Raw genomic sequence first — 21,176 nt, 5'->3', positions numbered from 1 at the left:
AGAGATGTTTTACCATTTCTTGTTTATGTACTCAAAACAGAAGTATAAAAAGGAGGACTTTCAGTCGTTTTATACATTTGTGCTGCATGTATTGCCCCACACAAATAATTGAGAATTGAGTCAGAGAATTTCTGAAATTATTATTTGATAGACGGAAAACACATGATCAATTTTGCGGAACTGAGATCAGCAATTCACGCCGTAGATCCACTTCGAAATTTAAATTGTGGACGAATCAGTAGATGAACAAATCAATTGAATTTTTTTTTATGATAATATCGTGAACTAGACAAATTCAAGGTAGCCCTTGTTAGTTTTCATTTTGAATTCTCATAATTGAGCATAATTCAGTTTTCCATTATGACCTGATTTTCCAATACCCTCTCTAGCAAACAAACTTCATTTTGACACTGTCAAAATACTATCTTATTCCTTTTTGTTTGTAGAATCCTACACTGTTGACTAATTTCTGAGTTTACATGTAAAATGCAAAGGCTGCATTTTTTTCACCTTAATAAATATAGTTAGGTTGCTAGGGAGGGTATTGGATTTTCACAATGTGCTAAACAATTTGAAATCGCAGCATAATTGTCGATTCAGCAACACAAAAATGATCGTGTGTTTTCGGACTAAGAAGCATATTAGGATAGTAGAATTATTGGGTCATTTTGATCCAACAATTTTCGAGACAGTTTATTTGTAATCGTTTACTTCATAACGTTTAACATTTATTTGGCTGTAGCGTAGCGCTCTAGGGTACTTCGAGAATTTTCGTCAAGTTACAGTTTCTTGTAAAAAAAAAAACCACGCGAAATGATCTAATATAAGAATCACACTAGTCAGAGCTCGTCGTTTATTCTCGTCATCGTTGTCGGTAACAGATGCATAGCCATCCGCAATTAAATAATCAAACCACTTCTTTTTCATTTCAAATAAATTTTATTCAAAAGCGTCAATAAATTCATTTCGATGACTATGCCTTTCTTCGTCATGCCCACGCTGCAGTGCCGTAGCTTAACACACATGAAAAAAGAAATGATATTCGATTCATATTCGATTTACTTGCCACTAATGTGCCAAATATTCATTAGATCAGTTGGTTAATGTGACTGATTAAATGCGGTTCGAATTTCGTTAAGTAACTTGCGTTACGTGTTGATGTTTTGTGTTAAGCACTAATCGTATTTTGTGTTTGGTGGAAAGCAAATAAAGCGAAAATGATATTCATTTATCTGATAAGTGCAGTTGCTGCGATATTGTTTATGAAATTTTATCTGTACAAGCGAAGAATTATGAAATACGTTGGACATTTGCCTGCTCCCCCAGAAATACCAATCGTTGGATCTGGTCTTTATTTTATAGGGAAGAATACAGTTGGTAAGAATTTACTACTTTTGGTGTTTGTGACAAGCTAGATTTTCAATCAAATTTTTGAATTAAGAAGATTACGGTTCTTCAACGTACTGTTTGCAGTTTGACTTTATGTTTAACAATAAAACCGTATCTTTTTCGAGTTTTTTTTCACCGTTGGAATAAAACCGTGTTATCCTTTACAGGACGGTTATCGTCTGTTATCTGTAACAACTACTGAATAACCGACAAACTCTAATTAATGCGGCTTTATACCACAAAACGTGTGTTTAAAAAATGAAGTAAAAGATTTGAAGTCGATTTAATGGAAATATTTTTATCAAATGAAGTAGTAGATCCTTTAGTAAAAATACTGCATATGCTTGTGCATAGTTACTTTGTAGTCTTTAGATTTTAATAGTTATTGTGGTAACCGTATGTACATCGTCCAACTGTACATGAAATGTTGAAGGTCTAAATTAATAGAAATACTTTCAAATCCCTTCGAAAATTTCATTGTTGATCTGTGTCAGCTTTCTTTTGTCTAAAACATTACACGTATTTAAACATATTATTGTAACATAATCGATAGGTTCGCTATTAGGAAGGTACTGCCTACCTACATATATATGTATAAATAGTAAAAGTTTTTTTTAATGTTTCAACATAAAAAAAATTAAGAAAAAAAAACCAATCATAAAAACGGATTATTGTTTACTAGTCAGTATAACGTGGAATTATAAAATGATATGTGTCTGCATATATAGACATGGACAAGAGGCAAGTTCTGATTATAAAAAACGTTTTGGGTGTTACTCAATCGACATTGTTGTGGTATTTTTTATGTGTTGTTCGCGTTGAGGAATATTTTTTTCGTTATATGACGGACAGTATTTTTGTTTACAACTATTCCAATCAATATCTGTCTTTTTTGCATTCGTAAAGTAAATACGCGATAGGTCAATAATTATAACCGAAAATTAATGGTATACTTGATTTACGTTACAATGTAAAGTTGACGAAAAATTCATATGCATGCTTTTGTTTTCTCTAGGGTCGAAAGTTGCTTATTAAACACCTAGGTAAAACAACATGTAAAATCCATTACATAAATCGGGATAAGAGTTGAAAAGTCTAGTTTTCGTGTGTTTATTGATCTCGGCTTCGCCTCGAATCAACAAAATTCACACTAAACTCTACATTTCAACTTTTTATCCCTTGTCATGTAAATAACTGTTACATGTCGTGAACTCCCAAACCAATTCTCTTGTTTTCCCTAGCAATGTAATTCGTCACTTTATACTTTAGGGAAAACAAAAGTATGTCAAATACTATTAAGGCAATTCCCGACTCGAGTATAAAAGTTTAAACTCGGGTCGGGAATTGTCCTATTATTGTTTTGAACCAATCAAAGAAAATGGGTAGCAAATGCAAGTTTAATATTTTGTAACAATAATGCGAAAAGAGCTGACATCAAAATATTTTTTTAAAAACTTTTACACTTCAATCGATAAAATTTCAAGGAAAATTTAGCAAGAGGGTGCGGGAAATCACGGTTTAGCTCAATTTTACCATTTTTTCCGATTTTTATTCACGATTTCAAATAAATGCAAGCTTGACTATTTATGTCAATGCTAAAGGAGCTCAAAACAATGGTACATTGCTATACAAATGAAGTAATTTGATATCCAATTTTTAGGTCAATCCTGTTGGAATTTCACGGATTCCAATCCGGACTTCTAATAAAACTAAGATGTTCACACTTTGAACGTTTATTAGAGAGTGACTTGTTCTATGAACAAAGCATCGTATTTATACCTAATTCTAAGCCTACTACGTTGATATCCATTTCATTAGGCTACTATTCTAGTGTTCGACTTGAACGAGTTATATTAATTGTATAACTCCAACACTCCCACTCAATTCATATAACTCGTACATGAATCCAACACTCCCACTTAACTTTCATGTTGTCGGCTCCCACTGAATTCGTAATGTGGACCATTGTCTTTATTTCACCATCGACTCGACCATTGACTATCGACTCGACCATAGACTATTGTACCGCATCGACCATTGTACCGCATCGACCATTGTACCGCATCGACCATTTGTACTGAATCGACCATTTTACCTCATCGACCATTGTACCGCATCGACCATTGTGCCGCATCGACCATTGTATTGCTTGTGAGATCGAAGTGCTCACCCAGTCTTGGCTGACCACTCAGCTCCTTGTGAGATTGGACCACTCACCCAGTTGTGACTAGCTCCGCAGACGAAATCCACGTCATACTTGGAATTTACCGCTACTGAGGGATATACTGCCCACTCAGTCATTCGCTGTTGCTACCAATGAATTCTCTGTTGCTACCCATCAGCAACCCATCATTGACCTCATGCAACCATGTGAGATTTGACTGCTCACCCAGTTTGCCAGTGACCATCTCCTCAGACGAAACGATGCCATATTAACCGCCATACTTGGAGTTTACTGCCACCACACTGCGACTGCCTCCTCAGACGAAACGACATACTAACCGCCATACTTGGAATTTTACTCCGCCACCGGTCTTGTAGCGTAGCTACATTCGCTTGCACTTAACGGTGCCACAACTTTCCACAGATCACATACCAACCACAATTCAATCGTACAGCGAGTGTTATTGACACCCCTTCCAGTGCAAACTGGCGCTGCAGATTAATTGCCTCAGTTCAATATGTCTGGGCCCCATAACCTGTTGGAATTTCACGGATTCCAATCCGGACTTCTAATAAAACTAAGATGTTCACACTTTGAACGTTTATTAGAGAGTGACTTGTTCTATGAACAAAGCATCGTATTTATACCTAATTCTAAGCCTACTACGTTGATATCCATTTCATTAGGCTACTATTCTAGTGTTCGACTTGAACGAGTTATATTAATTGTATAGCTCCAACACTCCCACTCAATTCATATAACTCGTACATGAATCCAATACTCCCACTTAACTTTCATGTTGTCGGCTCCCACTGAATTCGTAATGTGGACCATTGTCTTTATTTCACCATCGACTCGACCATTGACTATCGACTCGACCATAGACCATTGTACCGCATCGACCATTGTACCGCATCGACCATTGTACCGTAGCCCGAGGTACATACTTTTATTGCATTCGAGTGATGTTGTGACAGAAAAATTACTTACCTAGAGCTCTAAATCAGAAATTACTCGTTAGCTGTCATTCACGCTAATGTTGTTGTCTCGTTTTCTCGCATGCAATAAAGCATTGTATTTCATATGGAGTGGGATAGTAAAGTAAAAGAACTATTCCGTTAACTAACCAGCAGTTAGTGTTAAATTTCTAAGAGGGCTGAAAAACGACTGAAAAGCAGCATAATTTTGTATTTCATTAAAACAATTATATGGACTGTAATTACACACTTTTAACCTTGTGGACTGTATGCTAGTTTTCAACCATTTTTCACGAACTGGGTACTCGTCTTTGTGAACGGCAAGCGATTTAATCTGTTTAATTCTTTTGTTTTAACTATCGCTTAGTGATAGATTACCAAATCTTGTTCTTGTTTAGTTCGACTATCCCAAACTAATCGCTTATTTTACGTCGTTGTAGTCGATTGCCGATGACTAGCCGTTTCTGAAACGTTATTAACGAACAAGTTGATGGCCATCTATTGTTAGTTTAAACAAACTATTGACAAGTAATTGACAGCAATTTTTCTTCGTCTTATTTCTTTAACAGAATTTTTAATTTAATTATTTTTCAAATTGACCGTAAAATTTTTTTTATAAAAGAACCACGAACAAAGCAGCTAATGTCAGTAATACGCTACTCGTTCTTACATTTTCTAAATAATATCTAAGAAACTCAGAAAGAAAAATCTTTGGATATTAGCACCAAGTATATTATACTTTCGAATGCGAACCGAACGGTCAGAACACGTAGTCACTGTAACATATGTACATTTTTAGAGACAACTATACAATCTCTTATCGAAGAGACAACGATAGGCAAAAATAAGCGAGCTTTAGCTTGTGTTAACACAAGAGAACATGGATTCTTAAACAGCATTGTGCACAATAAATGTCAAACCTAATGATGTTAAAGATTTCGTATCCAGGCATGTTCACCAAATAAATACCTCCAATCGACGATAAGATTTAACCTGTCACATACGGCTATTCATCTGTTATCGATAACGACGACAAAAATAATGACAGGCTCTGGGTAATATGGTCGTTTATATAGTAAAATGCATGTTAAAAAAATTGAAGTACAAGATTTGAAATCAACAGATTAAAAATACTTTGATGGAAGTAATAGACCCATAGAGTTACACTCGAGAGGTGGCATGGTGGCGCTGTCAATCAAAGGAAACCACAAAATTATATGGAAAACCAGACGTGTTCATGATGGCGCTGTCGATCAAAGGTAACCACAAAATTATATGGGAAACCAGACATGTTTAAATACTGACAGCGCCACCTTGGCACCTCTCAAGTGTAACTCTATGAATAGACCTGATAATAATACTGGTCATATGATTGCCGTCTGTAACAGGTTAACTATCATTAATAATATATCACGCGAATGTATGATCGATGTCGACAAATCTCTTAAAAAATCTCTTATCTGTGTGTTACACTTTGATCTGATGTTCCATTTTCAACAACAAAGTCATTCACGCGAAGAGTTTGCAGCTTATTTATGGTCGTACTTAATACCAATTCAATCGGTGCAAATATGTAGGTCAAAGGAGGTGGTAGATTAGAAATTACAGTGGACGTCAGTTCAATTTAGACCTGAATTTGCTTCAGCCGTATTTCAGCTAATACAATCAAAAGCACTTACACGGTTTTTACATTGATTGTATGACATGACCAGGTGAAGCAAATGCACGTCGAAATTTCACTGACATTTGCTGTTCTTATGATGTAATCGTTAGTCATTGAATTGGAAGTATGTGTCATTCAATGGTCGTTTTATTAACGGTGGCATTGGACCACTGACAAAAGTTTTAATGACATACCAGAAATGATGATTTAATGTATCGAATCTGCCGATCTACTTTAATAACAACCATAACAACTCTTCACTTATTGTTCAATATTTCCATTTAAGTGATTCGGTATTAACTTTTGCAACAACTGTGTGCTAGATCAGACACTTTTATTTTCGTTGACTTTGTATTAAGAACTTGTGAAGAAAGCCACGTTGTAGTTTTGCGTATCGTTTGTCATTTTCACTTAAATGTAACTTTAGTGTTTCGGTAGACAGAGAACAGAAGAAATTCTAACGAAATCTTCCTGCTTTGCTGGTTTTGTCTCTCCAACCCACAGAGTTGTACCATTCATCGTTCTCTTTCAGAGCCCATAACTAGCATAACTAGCTCGTAGCCAGTGTCGTTAACCTCCATTCTCATAATTTCAGAACAACACAGAAATATTGAATAAACGACTTTACAATTATTGCTTTCAGAGATCATGGATATGCTATGCATGACCACCGAAATGTTTGAGACACCATGCAGATTTTGGCTTGGTCCTTTTTTGGCTGTTTTTCTGGGCAGACCAGAAGATGTTCAAACAGTACTGCTATCGCCGAAGTGTCTTGCCAAACCCTATTTGTATAGCTTTATGGATGACAATATCGGATTATTTACAGCACCATGTCGGTTATGAATGCTAATATAGGTCTGAATCGAATTATAATTTTGCTTTATTTCAGTACATATATGGAAACCCCAGCGGAAGCTTTTGAATCCAACGTTTAATAATAAAATTTTGCTGTCTTTCATTCCCATTTTCAATGATAAAGCTCGAATTTTAGCGGAAGTGTTAGGCAAAAAGGTGGGCGAGGAAGCATTCGATATCAGCAAACAATTTTATGCTTGCACTTTGGAAACGGTTTGTTGTAAGTTCTTCTTACCGTTCTGTAATTATAAGGTTGAGGTATCGTGGACTTTATCATGAAAAAAACGTTTTGCAGCAACAACTATCGGTGTCGATTTGGATTTTCAAAGCAATAAAAATGTGAAAATGTTGGAAACAATGGAATCGTACGTTTGATTTTATAGCCATCAGTCATGTCGATCCTTAACATAGAGAAGATTGATTTTAAAAGATTTATGTCCTTTCAGTCAAACTACACTAGTTGCAAATAGGATGTTAAAATTCTGGTTACACCCACAATGGATTTATAAGTGGACCAATGATTACAAGATCTTCAGACGGGAAGCGCCTCATGTTTACGAAATTCCACAATCTGTACGCTTTAGACCAATTTTGTTTTCTTTGATTGATATACGACTCAACAACCTACGATTTGTTTTCGACTTTTTTCAGATACGAAAACTCAAAGAAAAGGAATTTTACGAGAAAAAATATTTCGAAAATAATGACGAGCTCAAGGAAGACGAATTCTTTTCCACTCCACAAATATTTGTCAATGAACTGTTCAAATTGCATCACAAAAAGCTCATTGACGATAAATTGCTTGATGATCAAATAATTAGCATGTTAGTGGCTGGCAACGACACAACAGCGCTTACAATGTCACACATTATCTTGATGTTGGCTATGCATCCGGAAGTACAGGAAAAAGCTTTCCAGGAGATTAAAGATTGTCACGAGACTCAAACGTCTCTATCTGATGCCGAAATTTTGGCAAAATTGGTTTACCTTGAAATGTGTGTCAAAGAATCAATGAGACTATTCCCGGTTGGTCCGTTTATGGGTCGACAGACGACAGATGATGTGCAATTAAGCAATTGTATAGTTCCGAAGGGAACGATGCTAATATTGTCATGCCATCATTTACATCGCAATAAGGAAGTGTGGGGACCAAATGCGGACTTGTTCGATCCGGATAATTTTCTACCCGAGAAAGTCGCTTCGAGACACGCATACTCGTATCTACCTTTTTCAGGTAAAATTTTAAGAGATACTTTCGATAATTTTAGCCTCTACCATTTCTTTATTAGTGGAAGATATGGGAAGACGATGGCGTACAAGTTTTGCATCTCTTCGGTAGACTCCATCATCTAAATATATCACCCTCCTTTATCCTTGCCCCTTTGATACATTAAATCCATTTTACACGTCAACTTATTTGCGAATTAATTCGATTCGTTTCAGGTGGTGCAAGAAATTGCATCGGAATTAAATACGCCTGGATGTCGATGAAGATCTTCCTGTCTGCCATTATGAGACAGTACAAATTTTCCACACATCTTAGGCTTGAGGACATCGTCACAAAATTCGAAATATTATTGAAAATCGAGAATCGTCATATGGTGACCATTGAAAGACGCGAAAAATATTGATGATTGTGGTGTGGCATAATTTAAGTGTAAAAATAAAATGTTTTTTTTTTTAAATAATTTTGCATTTAGTTACATCAACCATTAGTTCTCCGAATGTAATGTGTACTGCATCGACGGACGGACACAACGGAAAATCTCAATGAAAGTATACTCTATAGGTATGGTCTAATGTCAAATTTTTCATGGAAAAATTCATCCAATAATTCACCTAAAGAGGAGGGCGGTATTCCTACTCGTTAAAAGCAAAATAAAATACGAAGTTATCATCCAAAATATATTATTTTTTCGCACAGATTTAGGCTACAATTTAGCGTTGTGTTGATCCGTCTTAACACTTTTCAAAAAGCTCTTTTATTCGTAACCACAGATCATCTAGACTGATCATAGACTGCATTAACGTAAAAAATATTTGGACGCTGAAGTTATCAGAATAGGCTTTCCACTTCTTTCGTACAGGCAGGAGTCACAGGCTTTGACATGTACAAGTGTTAATGCTGTGGTTAGCAATGAATGTACGTCCACAGTAGGTATGGCCGATAGGTAGATCGTATTCATTACTCATGTCAAAATAATATGAAAATGAGCGCGTTTGAATCCGTTTTTTAAATCGATATGTTCTACATACCTGGTAGTTTATTCCCTTGACTGTAAGTCAGGGTCTTATGTCGGAAAATACCCTAAAATGTTTGTCCCAAAGGTTGTATGAAATGTGATGAGAAACGGAATTGTTTGTCCCAATATTTTGCTCGTAAACACGATAACAACGTGAGTAATCATCAACCAATTACTAATTTTTTTTTTAATCGACGCAGAATCCAATTACTGATGTTATCGAAGTTAGAAGATGGGCTATATGGGATGAAGGGTCTGGAAGGTATTCAAGAAAAACAGTATTTTACACGGTTGGAAATTCAATCAATTGAAAAAGATTGCTTTGATGAAAAACCAATTTCTGAATCGTTATTCGTATGGAATGACACTAAAAAGCAATCAAACAGAAAATTTTAAGGCTCGCACGAGTGTGAAGTTTGCGACCAGAGCGAAGTGAGGGCCATAATTCCCACAAGTCGTGATATTTTTTTCATGATTGTAGTAAGTATCGAGGGACTTCCTTTTGGTACATATGTATAAGAGAAGAACATCATATAGATAGCCATCGTACTTTTTTATTTTGTACCAAAGTGAAAGAGTTTTCTAAAATCGTTCTACATTCGCATCACTTACTTCTAATTAACGTTAACAATAAGAAGATGAAACAAAATAATAAACACTCATCGTTGTATTTAATTTATGATTTATGGTTTAAGGCTTACCACAGGTCAGGTCAGGTTGACCTGAAATAGAAATTGACTTTGACCTGACCTGACCTGAGTTTTCAGGTCATGAACTGAAATAACCCGAAATGACCTGATGACCTGAAGTTGAATTTTAGAAAAAATCAAAGTCTTCAATAAAAGTCGTTAATCCGAAATACATTTTCGTATTTAATTCCATTTTCAACTGCCTCAGTCGCATGACTCGTGTTTTCTTGTCCTCACATCAGTTCCTGTGGCTGGAGCTGATATTCTAACGCTGACGAGATGTTCCATCGAGCCAGAAATCATTCAAGCTTTACTATGTTTACGAAACATCCTTCATTCGTACTCACATAATTGCCATTGTAATGTAGAGACTTTTGATTATTGTCTGTGGTTTTTGACGTTATAATTTACCAACAGACCAACAGATTAGAGTTAAGTGATTAGAATGCAAGTTCTGAAATGTACCCTGATATTGGTCATGTACTTTACATAATAAGCTGGCGCATAGGTGGTTCCTGAGCCCACAATATTCACCTTTCCAGGGTAGTTCTCTAACCAATTTCTCTGTAATATCAAAGTGAACTTAAGAAACGAAAAAATAATTTGTTTCGCGAATTAAGCCTCTGAATAGGAACGCAAATCATCCATAAAAGTCGCACAATCTTTATTAGGTATCGACACTTTGAACATTTTAAATTTTTATAGGCATCAACGAGTCATTAAACCTTATCAGGTTAGCTGATAGGAGCTTTCAGTCCTAGAAGTTACTTCCTGAGCCCATAAAAAAATGTAAAATGTTCGAAGTGAAGCTAATGATCCTAGTGAAGATTGTACGACTTTCCGTACCTTTGGGTTTGTTTACAAAGACATGTCCGCTCTGCGACAATAAAAGCCTAATAATAGGCCTTATCAGGAATCAATTGCTTTTTCGATTTCATATTAACAAAACTAATTTAGAAAAAACTAGAAAAATTTCAGGTCAACCTGATAATATTCAGGTCAAGTTATCAGGTCAAATTCAGGTTTCAGGTCATTTCAGGTCATGATTTTAATTAACCTGACCTGAAATGTTCAGGTTGACCTGACCCGATAGTAAGCCTTATTATGGTTGATCGAAATTGAGAATACAAAAAGTACTTTTCCAAAGAATTTTGACTCGGCCGAAGGTTTTTGTGATGCTTCGGTGATTTGTGATGCTTCGGAAGTTTGACAACGAAAAATAAAATGAATTTTTTCAAATATAAAAATATATTTATAAAATTGTCAGTCAAAGGACCCGACCCGCCCAAAAGTTGGGGCCTAGTATTCATTGGTGTAGTGCTGTGTTGTAAGTGTTCGTTGAAGTAATTTAGTATTGGTGATTACTCACTAAGCCTAATTGAGTAAAGCCGATCTGAAAGAATCTTATTGATGCCTTTCAGCGCATAATGAGTATTCAGCATTTCTTAGTGCATAAAGTGAGCGACTAGTGGCCACGTAATTGTTAAGTTGTAAGTTTAAAGGCCTTATTATTGGTATTATGATCTACCGACTTTACCTAAAATTTATTGAATCGGAATTTCCGTAAATTCGGTAAATTTTCAGTAAATTTCGATGGATTTCAGCAAATTTGAACGAATTGAATTGAATTAGAAACGATCCCAACCGTATAACCATCTAAATGTGAAGAAATTTAAAATTAAGAAGAACATTAGCGTTTTTTCTTTTATTAACTCCTTTTAAAGATGTTTTGATGGCACCAACTCATCTGAAAAGGTAAATTAGCATAAACTCGTATCTTATATCACTTCTATGAATGGAAGTCGAAATTAATTTATCGTAAAATTGAGTTGAAAATGACTAAATACGATCACGTACCAAATGATAATAAAATATCATCTCAAGGCTACGCATTGAGCGATTTCGATTCTATTAAAGCAGCAAAAAATACACTACAATACTCCGACATAAAAGACTGGTAATTGTGTGTTTACTCGAACTAGGTTTAAATAACGAAATTTTTCATCAATTCGTCTTATTATTACTGATGTAAATAAAAATGAAGAAAGCCAACAAACGGTCAAAAATGAATGTTTTAAACGCCTGCAAAAAACGTTTTTTCTTCTAAACCTCCGACCAAATTTTTAATTACCGAATCTCTTCAAGTGGTTTAAGTTGATGACATGAGATAATGTATAGTAAGTAGGTAGACATACTAATGTTTTCATCAACGAAGAGATGCTTCAATATTTTTCTTGTCTTGTACCCTGAATGGAAACATGAAAACCAAGACTTTACGTCAGTTTGAACATTTGTATTACACGTTTAGTAGGTATGATTTGACCTAAGATCAGGACAATACTCGAGATATCCAACAATGCTGTATGTGATAGATACATCAATAAAACAGAAAACAAGTTTGTAACAAATGACAAAAAGTGTATGCATGCTCGTGCAATTGAAGCGATTTCTCACTTCAGTTTGTGTCTTGCTGATATACACGCACATATAGTCTTTCAATTCTTTACAGACGCTGCGATGTATGGTGTGTTGATTTCACTCAAAAACTTCGCTAATTCATCTCGACGACTATGCCTTTCTTCATCAAACCTACGCGACTATATCTGTGACCACATAATATTGGAAAAAAGTTTTTCGATTTTATTGGATTTAAACGTTCCGCCGATGTACCATGAATTTCATTCAGTCAGTTCATTAATGTGACTGATTAAATGCGGTTCGATATTCGATGAGTTAACCTGCGTGGCGTGTTGTTTTATTTGTGCATTGTTAATAATAACCAAATTTTGTGTTAATATCAGAAAATTGGATTGTGGTGGGTGTGAAGCAAATAAAGCGAAAATGATTGTCCTTTATCTGATAAGTGCAGTTGCTGCGATATTGTTCATGAAATTTTATCTGTATAAACGAAGAATGATGAAATACGTTGGACATTTGCCTGCTCTGCCGGAAATACCAATAGTTGGATCTGGTCTTTATTTTATTGGGAAAAATACAATCGGTGAGGATTTACGACGCTGCTGTTTGTCAATCAACAGTATATTAGTTATCAAATCGCTCAATGTTTTCGCTCTATGTGTAGCAGATTAAAAGAAATTGATCGAAAATCTATTACTTCATTTTATAAACAAATATTTTACTGTGCAAGATCCGAACCACTCTTTTTTATTATTGTGATTAACATGATTAACATGATGACGAATTGGTGATTTACCAACATTTGACCGGGGGAATCGTCGCAAAACTACAAATAAACGTGAAATATAGCGGTTAATCAATGTTAATCACCGACTAACCGTTTGGATTCAGTGAATTTCACAAAACTTATGTTTCTGATTAACAGATTAATTGATTAACCATGTTAATCACAAAATAGTGGTATCACCCTCGGCAAGATCGTGTTAGCCAGTATTCGTTTTAGTTGGTTATATTCTTGTTTTATGTTTTCTTAACATAATAAGCTTTAAAGTTAGTTGGATTTATATACGAATCTATTGCCAAATTGCTAAAAGCTTTTATTTAAATACAAAGGTCAGGCAGGTCATCGGTTTTATATTATTATTTTCTTTTGACGATGAGAGTCGAGTTCAGCAAGCCTGAATTTTTGATGTTTGTAAGACGTATTCGTTCATAATAACTATAAGAAGCAGTTTTAAGCAGCACAAAGATCATAAAAGTTATTCAAAATATTCGAAATTTAACATAGTGAATAAAACAAATAAATCTCGGTTCGGATATTCAACCCCATTCTGGTCAATTAATGAACATTTCATATTCACATTTCAATAAAGAGTTAAGCAACGCATGAAAACCAATTACACCAAAAATCTCCGACATTACACAACCACCAATACAAATACTTAAAAAAAATCAATAATTCAGATGGAAACGTGAAACATAAAATTAAAAAAGGCAAAACGTTATAAAAAAAAGTCAGTTAAAAATTATGGAGATTTAAACGCCTTATAGGTGCATTCGTTTTTCCGTTTATAAATTAAGTATTTTGTTTATTTATCTCCGATTTTTTTGAATTTCTTGTTTAGCCGAAATCATCTACTTCGGTCATCCAAAATTATTCACCAAAGTTGACACAGCTTGATAAAGGTTATTCGATATTAGATCTCATAAACAGCTATAGTCATTTGTTTACCGACGGAAGAAAATAGAAGATTACAGCAAGAAGCGAAGCTTTGCCTCCAGAGCGCAGTGAGGGCCGTGAATTGCTCGAGTTGAAAATACAATTTCCTCGGTAAGCACAACGTTTTTCGTATGTGCAAGGAGTGATTAACCGTTTTCCTTCACTAAACAATTATCAATTTGTTACACAATTTTTCAAAACAAAAACAAAGGTGACAAAAACAAAGGTTAGGGGCAGAAACTTTTTATTTCTTTTTTTGTCAAAACAAGAGGCGATAAATAGTTGTTTTCACAACGCAGGTGAGAAATAGTTATTTACATAACAACAACTAAAGTTTTCGTGTGAATTTGCGTGTGTTGATCCGAGGCGAAGCCGAGGTCAATAAACACACGGAAACGAGACTTTTCATAATCCCGAGTTATATTAAGATTTTGCATGCTTTTGAAACCTAAACAAATTTTTTTGTTTTCCCTACGTGTGTAATAAGCCAGTTTCGACCCTAGAGAAAACCAAAGCATTTTCTCATTTCTGCTAAAACTTCAGAAGCCTTTTTAGTTAAAAACGTTGTGTTGATCTCGCTTGGCTCTGGCCACAAATAACACACTCGAAATGTAATTATCAACTTTTCTTCCCTAGGTTAACAAATAATTATTTATGCTACCGAGTGATAAAAATACTCTTTTAGGCACTAGATGTGTAGATTGTCACTGTAGGCAGTAGGAGAAAGATAAATGGGTGGTACATTTTTCGTATATTACTAACCCTTAATAAAAGAAAAGAATTAGTTTACGTCTTCTTGTTCAGACTCAGAGGTATCCTTTTGTAAAACGAAATCCCAAAAATTGTTTTCAGAGATCATGGATACGCTTTGCATTACCACCGAACTGCTGGACACACCATGCAGATTTTGGCTCGGTCCTTTTTTGGCTGTTTTTCTGGGCAAACCAGAAGATGTTCAAACTGTACTGCTATCGCCGAAATGTCTGGAAAAGCCCTACATTTATCGCTTTATGGATGTCAATCTAGGATTATTTACTGCACCCAGTCGGTTATGGTATAGATGTTCGCATTTGAGTCCCATTAAAACTTTGCTCCATTTCAGTACATGTATGGAAACCACAGCGGAAGCTTTTGAATCCGACGTTTAATAATAAAATTTTGCTGTCGTTCATTCCCATTTTCAACGAAAGATCACAAGTTTTGGTTGAAACATTAGGGAAAAGGGTGGGCGAAAAGGCGTTTGATATTAGCAAACAGTTCCTTGCTTGTACGTTGGAAATGGTTTGTGGTGAGTTCTTGTTATGATGTTGACGATGAAGCGATCAGAATGAATTAACTTACATTTATTGCAGCAACAACTATTGGTTACGATTTTGACTTTCAAGGCAGCAAAAATGTGGAATTGCTGGATGCAATGGAATCGTAAGTTTTCAATGAATTTAAGTGATGATTTTCCAAGCGACTTCTCGTCTTTACAGTCAATCTTCGCTAATTGCAAATCGAATGACAAAATTCTGGTTACATCCGGATTGGTTTTACAAATGGACTGATGATTACAAGAGCTATCGACATGGTACTGCCATTGTCTACGACATTCCAAAAGCCGTACGCTTCCGATGATATCCCATTGATTTCTGCGTTGACCACGAATGTTTCCTTTCCGATTTCAGATAAGAAAACGTAAGCTACTGGAATTCGACGAGAATTATTTCAAGAACCACAAAGAGCTGAAAGAAGACGAATTCTATTCAACGCCGCAAATATTTATCAACGAACTGTTGAAATTGCACCAAAAAAATCTGATTGACGAGCAAACGCTTGACGATCAAATTGTGACCGTATTAGTTGGTGGCAATGAAACGTCAGCTCTCTCCATGTCAAACATTATGTTAATGTTGGCCATGCATCCGGAAGTACAGGAAAAAGCTTTCCAGGAGATTAAAGATTGTCACGAGACTCAAACGTCTCCATCTGATGCTGAAATTTTGGCAAAATTGGATTACCTTGAAATGTGCATCAAAGAAGCAATGAGACTGTTTCCAGTTGCACCATTTTTGGGCCGTCAGAATATGGAGGATATCCAGCTGAGCAATTGCACAATTCCGAAGGGTACAATGCTAGTATTGTCATGTCATTACTTACATCGCAATAAAGAAGTGTGGGGACCAAATGCTGACAAGTTTGATCCGGATAATTTTCTACCGGAGAAGGTCGCTTCGAGACACGCATACTCGTACCTACCGTTTTCAGGTAAGATTTTTAGTCATTTCAGAGATCCTTTTGATATTATTAGCCTTTCACATGAATGCATTTACCCACTATACCCCTCACAATCTCTTTGAGAAAAAGTCTCTCACAATATGTCGCTGGTAGGATCATTTGTTACACAAAGCACGAAAAACGTTCTAACTTTATTGAGCGATAGGAGTGCCCCCTGGAGTGCCCTTATATCTAAGTTTGCTCGTTTTCACTTTTAACTGAACAGAGAAAATCGTTATTGAAAAGTCTGTAGTGCTAGACGACAGACGAGTTAAAAATTCGAAAATTTGAATTCTTCCTTACGACAGACCGTAAGCTTCTCCATGCTGAGTTTTATTGCTCGTCCTAACGCTCAAAAACAAAACCGTCAGAACTTTGGTAGTGTAACAATGAACAATGAGGGACTTATTTACATGTAAGCTCAAAGACTATTACAAATGACTAGCGTAAGCCATAATCGTTCTCCTCAACACTCACCTTTCATTATTATTCAGAATACCAATAAATTGGGTCCGTTTCAGGTGGTGGAAGAAATTGCATCGGAATCAAATACGCCTGGTTATCGATGAAGATCATGCTGGCTGCGATTATGAGACAATACAAATTTTCCACACATCTTAAGCTTGAGGACATCGTCACAAAATTTGAGGTAACGTTGAAAATAGATAATTGTCATATGGTGACCGTTGAAAGGCGAGAAAAGTATTAATGATTGTATGTAGTGGCATAATCTAGGTGAACAAATAAAAGGTTTTTGTTTGTAAATGATTTTGCATTTAATTCAGCCATACTGTTCCATCGACTTCAATCTGTTATTAAGTGGTGTGACGAGCGACATTTTTTAATTTAAATTAAATTTATGTGACACCATGTTATGGGAATATAACCAGTTATTGGTTCTTGGTTCTTCTTCAAATACGTAGCACACCGATAAATCCATACCTGCTACAAACGGCTATTAGTTCAGCGGCGTTTGGTATATTTCTCAGTCCAGGTCACACATATTTTGTGGGATCATCTGTGCTTGATTCGGCGGTACTTGGACTAAATTGGTGTCAGCTGTATGAAGATTGGACTGGACTGTCAGAGGTTGTTATGCAGAAAGTTCAGGAGAAGAGCAAAAATGAGGCTTACATGCGTGGATATGCGGAGACAAATAAAATGGCACTAACGATTTTAAGTGTTGGTTTTACTGGTCGTGAGTTTAATAAAATGTCTCGACTATTTAAGCAAAACAAACTCTTTTGTAATGTTTGAAGTTGAGTGCCAAACCTTCTAACGGTATCTATTAAAGTTCTCAATACATTTGCGTCAACACTCAGTCCAAAATCAACATCTTTTACGAGACTGCATAGTGGTTTTTCATAGCTCATAAATCCATAAAGGTAAAATTAGGGTTGGCCTGATCTGTTCCAAAAACACAAGGATTGCATAACTCCCCAACTATAGATACCTTGGAAATTTTTTTCATTCATCCACTAACCTAATAATCGCTAATTCACTCAACCGTTTCGGCTCACTAATCTATACGATTACCAAAGTTCTTTTCTTTATCATAAAATTGACCTTTCAGTAATGTTACTATAAATGAGACCCACGACTTCGTGAGATTTGCACCTTTTGACGATGGTCCTGAAAGAGTTTGTATCACTTAATGATTTCTATGTAACTACGGAGCAGAATCTAATGATTTCATGAATGAAGTAATAGATTTGATGTCATATATTTACGGCACTGCTTAATTTAACATACAAATAACAAAGTAAGTGTTACAGTGGGAAAAAAGATGCACAGGACCGTCGCACATTCCTTTTTGGTTCTTCATTCCACCATGGTGTACAGAAGTACAGGCTTGAGCGTTTTCTAATTCAGTATTGGTAGATGTATGTATTGAACGTATCAATGCTGTATCCATGCACCAAAGATTGAGGATGATATTTTGAGTGGTTCTTCACCTCAAAAGGCGTAAACTACAAGGTTGATCATCAACATACGTTCATCCTTTTCACGTTCAACCTTGGGTGAGGTGCGTGCAAAAAAATGTAAGTTAAAATACGACACACCCTAACGATTTCATCATTTCGGTGTGAAAAGTAGTACCGAATTGGTCCTGTACATTGTGTGTCCAATAAACAATGTAAATTGACATTCTGATGATACACATATCAGTCGAATAAAATCTTCGTTCGTAACACGTATCGGTCCTCTTCCTGTGTTTTTCCAGTGAATTTAAACATTACAGGTAATAATTTTGATCCAACCAAATGTAATAAGTAGGATGTCGAAGATCTGTTGAACATTTTAAGAGCAGAGACAACACAAATATTGAAATTTTCGCTCATATTTTTACAGGGTCGAACAAAATGTCTGTCGATACCATCAATGTCGACACGTTTATTCACGACATTTTCATTCGACCACCAATTTGGGATGGATCATTTGGCAATAAGGATTTTCTTTGGCATGACATTTCGGCCAACCACAATTTTTTGCCCGGTAATTTTCAATCTATAAGCATTCGGTTATCCGGTGTCGATTATTAAAATCGAGTTTCATTTAAACAGTCGATATGCTAAAAAAACGATGGGAGAATTTACGTCGCTCATTCCGGAGACAATTGAAGAAAATTCCGAGAACTGTCAACAATCTTTACTTGATGGATCCACGTGATATGCCATCTGCATGGCCGTATTATCAATCGATGTTGTTCTTGGGTAAGTTTTCGATTATTTTAGTTAACTTTTTTGTTTGTTCGGGCAGAATGCAATTTTATATATACAGCACAGCAGTCGTTCATAATGGATTTGCAGATGTTTTCGGACAAGTGCGTAAAAGTAACGCTTGGGCTTGGTATTTTTCGTACCAAGACAGTAAATGACGATGTTTTTAGCACCACCTCGCTTCGCTCGTAAGGAAAACTTAGGACGTGTGCTGAAAAAATCTATTTCCTGTCTAGGTACGAACAACGTTTTGTGCACAGGACAGCTGAAATAGGCAAAACACAACGAATTTATTTGGAAAAATTGAAACTTTACATTCACCATATCAAATCATGGAAAAATTCATTCAAAACCGTTCTCACACGATAAATCGTAAAGAAGTGAGTTTTTTCCCGATGTATCGTTCGGGAAAACCTGACATTTTATTACAATAAATCATGGCAAAACATGTCGTATTTCAGTTGTCAGGTGCACAAATATTGTTCCTAACTAATGCCTAAACTGTAAATCGTGTTAGATCATACTCATATCGAGTATTTCGATCCGTTCGATTGCTCGATTATGTTGAAAAAATGTCTTCACCTATGACAAGGATCAACGCACTTCAAGCAAAAGTGATCATCCGACATCCGCCAAATAGGGTTCAATTTTGTATGAAATTGGTTTTACAGTGTGTGACACACTGTCAATTTTCACTACCCTATTGAGAGTACCACTCTTGCTCGAAATGCGTTGCAAGGATAGATCTCACAATTTCGTTTGATAAAGCAATGCTTCATAGTCTGTGATGAGTTTTCTATAATAAGGCCGTTGTTGTCCCCAGATATCCTATTAACGATACAAAATCTTTACAGTTGACCGAGTTCGATTGGGAAATCAGAACCAATTGATTCCAGCTAAGATTGAGAACCGTCCAATCGAATCTTTTCCGCAAAATGTCTACCAAAACAGACCCAACACCGATACGATCAAAAGTGCTGAAATGAATAAGCCAAACGAAGATGCTGCGTCATCGAACATTGCACGATCGAATTTAGTCTATAGTCTCGATGGTCTCGATTACAACAACATTAATGTGAAGATTGAGGATCAACAGATGAAATCAGTTCCGCAAAATGTCGACCGAAACAGACCCAGCGCCGATACGTTCGAAGATACTGAGACATCGAACATAGAACTATCGGATTCAGTTCTCGGTTACTCTCAAACTTTTGTATTCCCACGAAATGTGAACCGGAAAAGACACAACGCCGATTCGTTGGAAGAAACCGGTCAACAGTCAAAGAAGAAACGAAACGAATATGCGGACTCATCGAACGTTCGACGGTCGGATTCAAGCGATATTCTCGATGACGACAATGCCGCTGCGCTAACGAAAAGTGCAAGTTCGGCCACTTTGAATTGGACCGACAATAATGAATCTCAAATTTTGATCAAAGACAGCGATCGGTATTATTTAAAGAGCTTGCTTCCCTACCTCGAAAAACTGGATGCGGTTCAAAAGTTGGTCGTGCGGGCAAAAATTGATGAAATTTTGCGGGTCGAAATTTCCAAATTGTAAAATTCAATGTTGAGGTAGTTCTATGGTTTCGTAAAGAAATCTACCGTTACTGCTCAGCCGTTTCTTTTTGTCCATTTAATTTGTGAAATTTTCTACAAAAAATTTGCTCAATATTTTTGGTTATGTAACAAGATGTTATACGTAAAATTCATATAATGACGAAGCTTATACTGTTTTCTTCTTCTTTTTGTTGTTAAAGTTTTTTTTTGTTAATCCACATGAAATCTCTAACTATAGTTATAAGCTTACATATTCGATGTTCTTTCTGCTACCAAGCAGATATTATGATGACATTATTAAAGATTATTTTTTGCTCTATTGCAACCGATTCGGCTTTTAAATTCAGTCCTGCCTTTAAGAAGTGTTCCCTCGAAGTAATAAAACGAAGGAATTTTTGCCTCGAGTTTTGCTTACTGACTGGGAATCCAGAAACATATTTTTTAACGGTCAATTTGCCCTTTATTTCGAATGAAACGTGCTTCGGGTCACCGACTAGTTTTCGAAGTAGCAAAATT

The 21,176-nt window shown here is 35.9% G+C and overlaps 3 protein-coding genes across 3 annotated transcripts; all 3 read left to right on the top strand.

Moving 5' to 3' along the window:
- The first annotated feature begins 1,094 nt into the window (after positions 1-1,094).
- On the top strand, positions 1,095-8,730 carry LOC119078035 (cytochrome P450 4C1-like). The gene is made up of 7 exons (XM_037185446.1): positions 1,095-1,377; positions 6,837-7,028; positions 7,086-7,271; positions 7,347-7,416; positions 7,498-7,624; positions 7,703-8,285; positions 8,495-8,730. The coding sequence occupies exons 1-7, from the start codon at positions 1,218-1,220 to the stop codon at positions 8,680-8,682; spliced, it is 1,506 nt and encodes a 501-aa protein (XP_037041341.1). The 5' UTR covers positions 1,095-1,217; the 3' UTR covers positions 8,683-8,730.
- A 3,909-nt stretch (positions 8,731-12,639) lies between these two features.
- On the top strand, positions 12,640-17,124 carry LOC119078036 (cytochrome P450 4C1-like). Its single transcript, XM_037185447.1, has 7 exons — positions 12,640-12,984; positions 14,974-15,165; positions 15,224-15,409; positions 15,474-15,543; positions 15,600-15,726; positions 15,792-16,371; positions 16,902-17,124. The coding sequence occupies exons 1-7, from the start codon at positions 12,825-12,827 to the stop codon at positions 17,087-17,089; spliced, it is 1,503 nt and encodes a 500-aa protein (XP_037041342.1). The 5' UTR covers positions 12,640-12,824; the 3' UTR covers positions 17,090-17,124.
- A 1,353-nt stretch (positions 17,125-18,477) lies between these two features.
- Positions 18,478-20,789, top strand: LOC119078034. The gene is made up of 4 exons (XM_037185445.1): positions 18,478-18,622; positions 18,733-18,876; positions 18,945-19,094; positions 19,955-20,789. Exons 2-4 carry the CDS (start codon positions 18,744-18,746, stop codon positions 20,659-20,661), a joined length of 990 nt encoding a protein of 329 aa, XP_037041340.1. The 5' UTR covers positions 18,478-18,622; positions 18,733-18,743; the 3' UTR covers positions 20,662-20,789.
- The last annotated feature ends 387 nt before the right edge of the window (positions 20,790-21,176 follow it).

This window comes from Bradysia coprophila, unplaced genomic scaffold (assembly GCF_014529535.1).
Source record: "Bradysia coprophila strain Holo2 unplaced genomic scaffold, BU_Bcop_v1 contig_24, whole genome shotgun sequence".
Lineage (NCBI taxonomy): Eukaryota > Metazoa > Arthropoda > Insecta > Diptera > Sciaridae > Bradysia > Bradysia coprophila.
The sequence above is the reverse complement of the archived record's forward strand: the minus strand, read 5'-3'. Positions and strand labels throughout refer to the sequence as shown.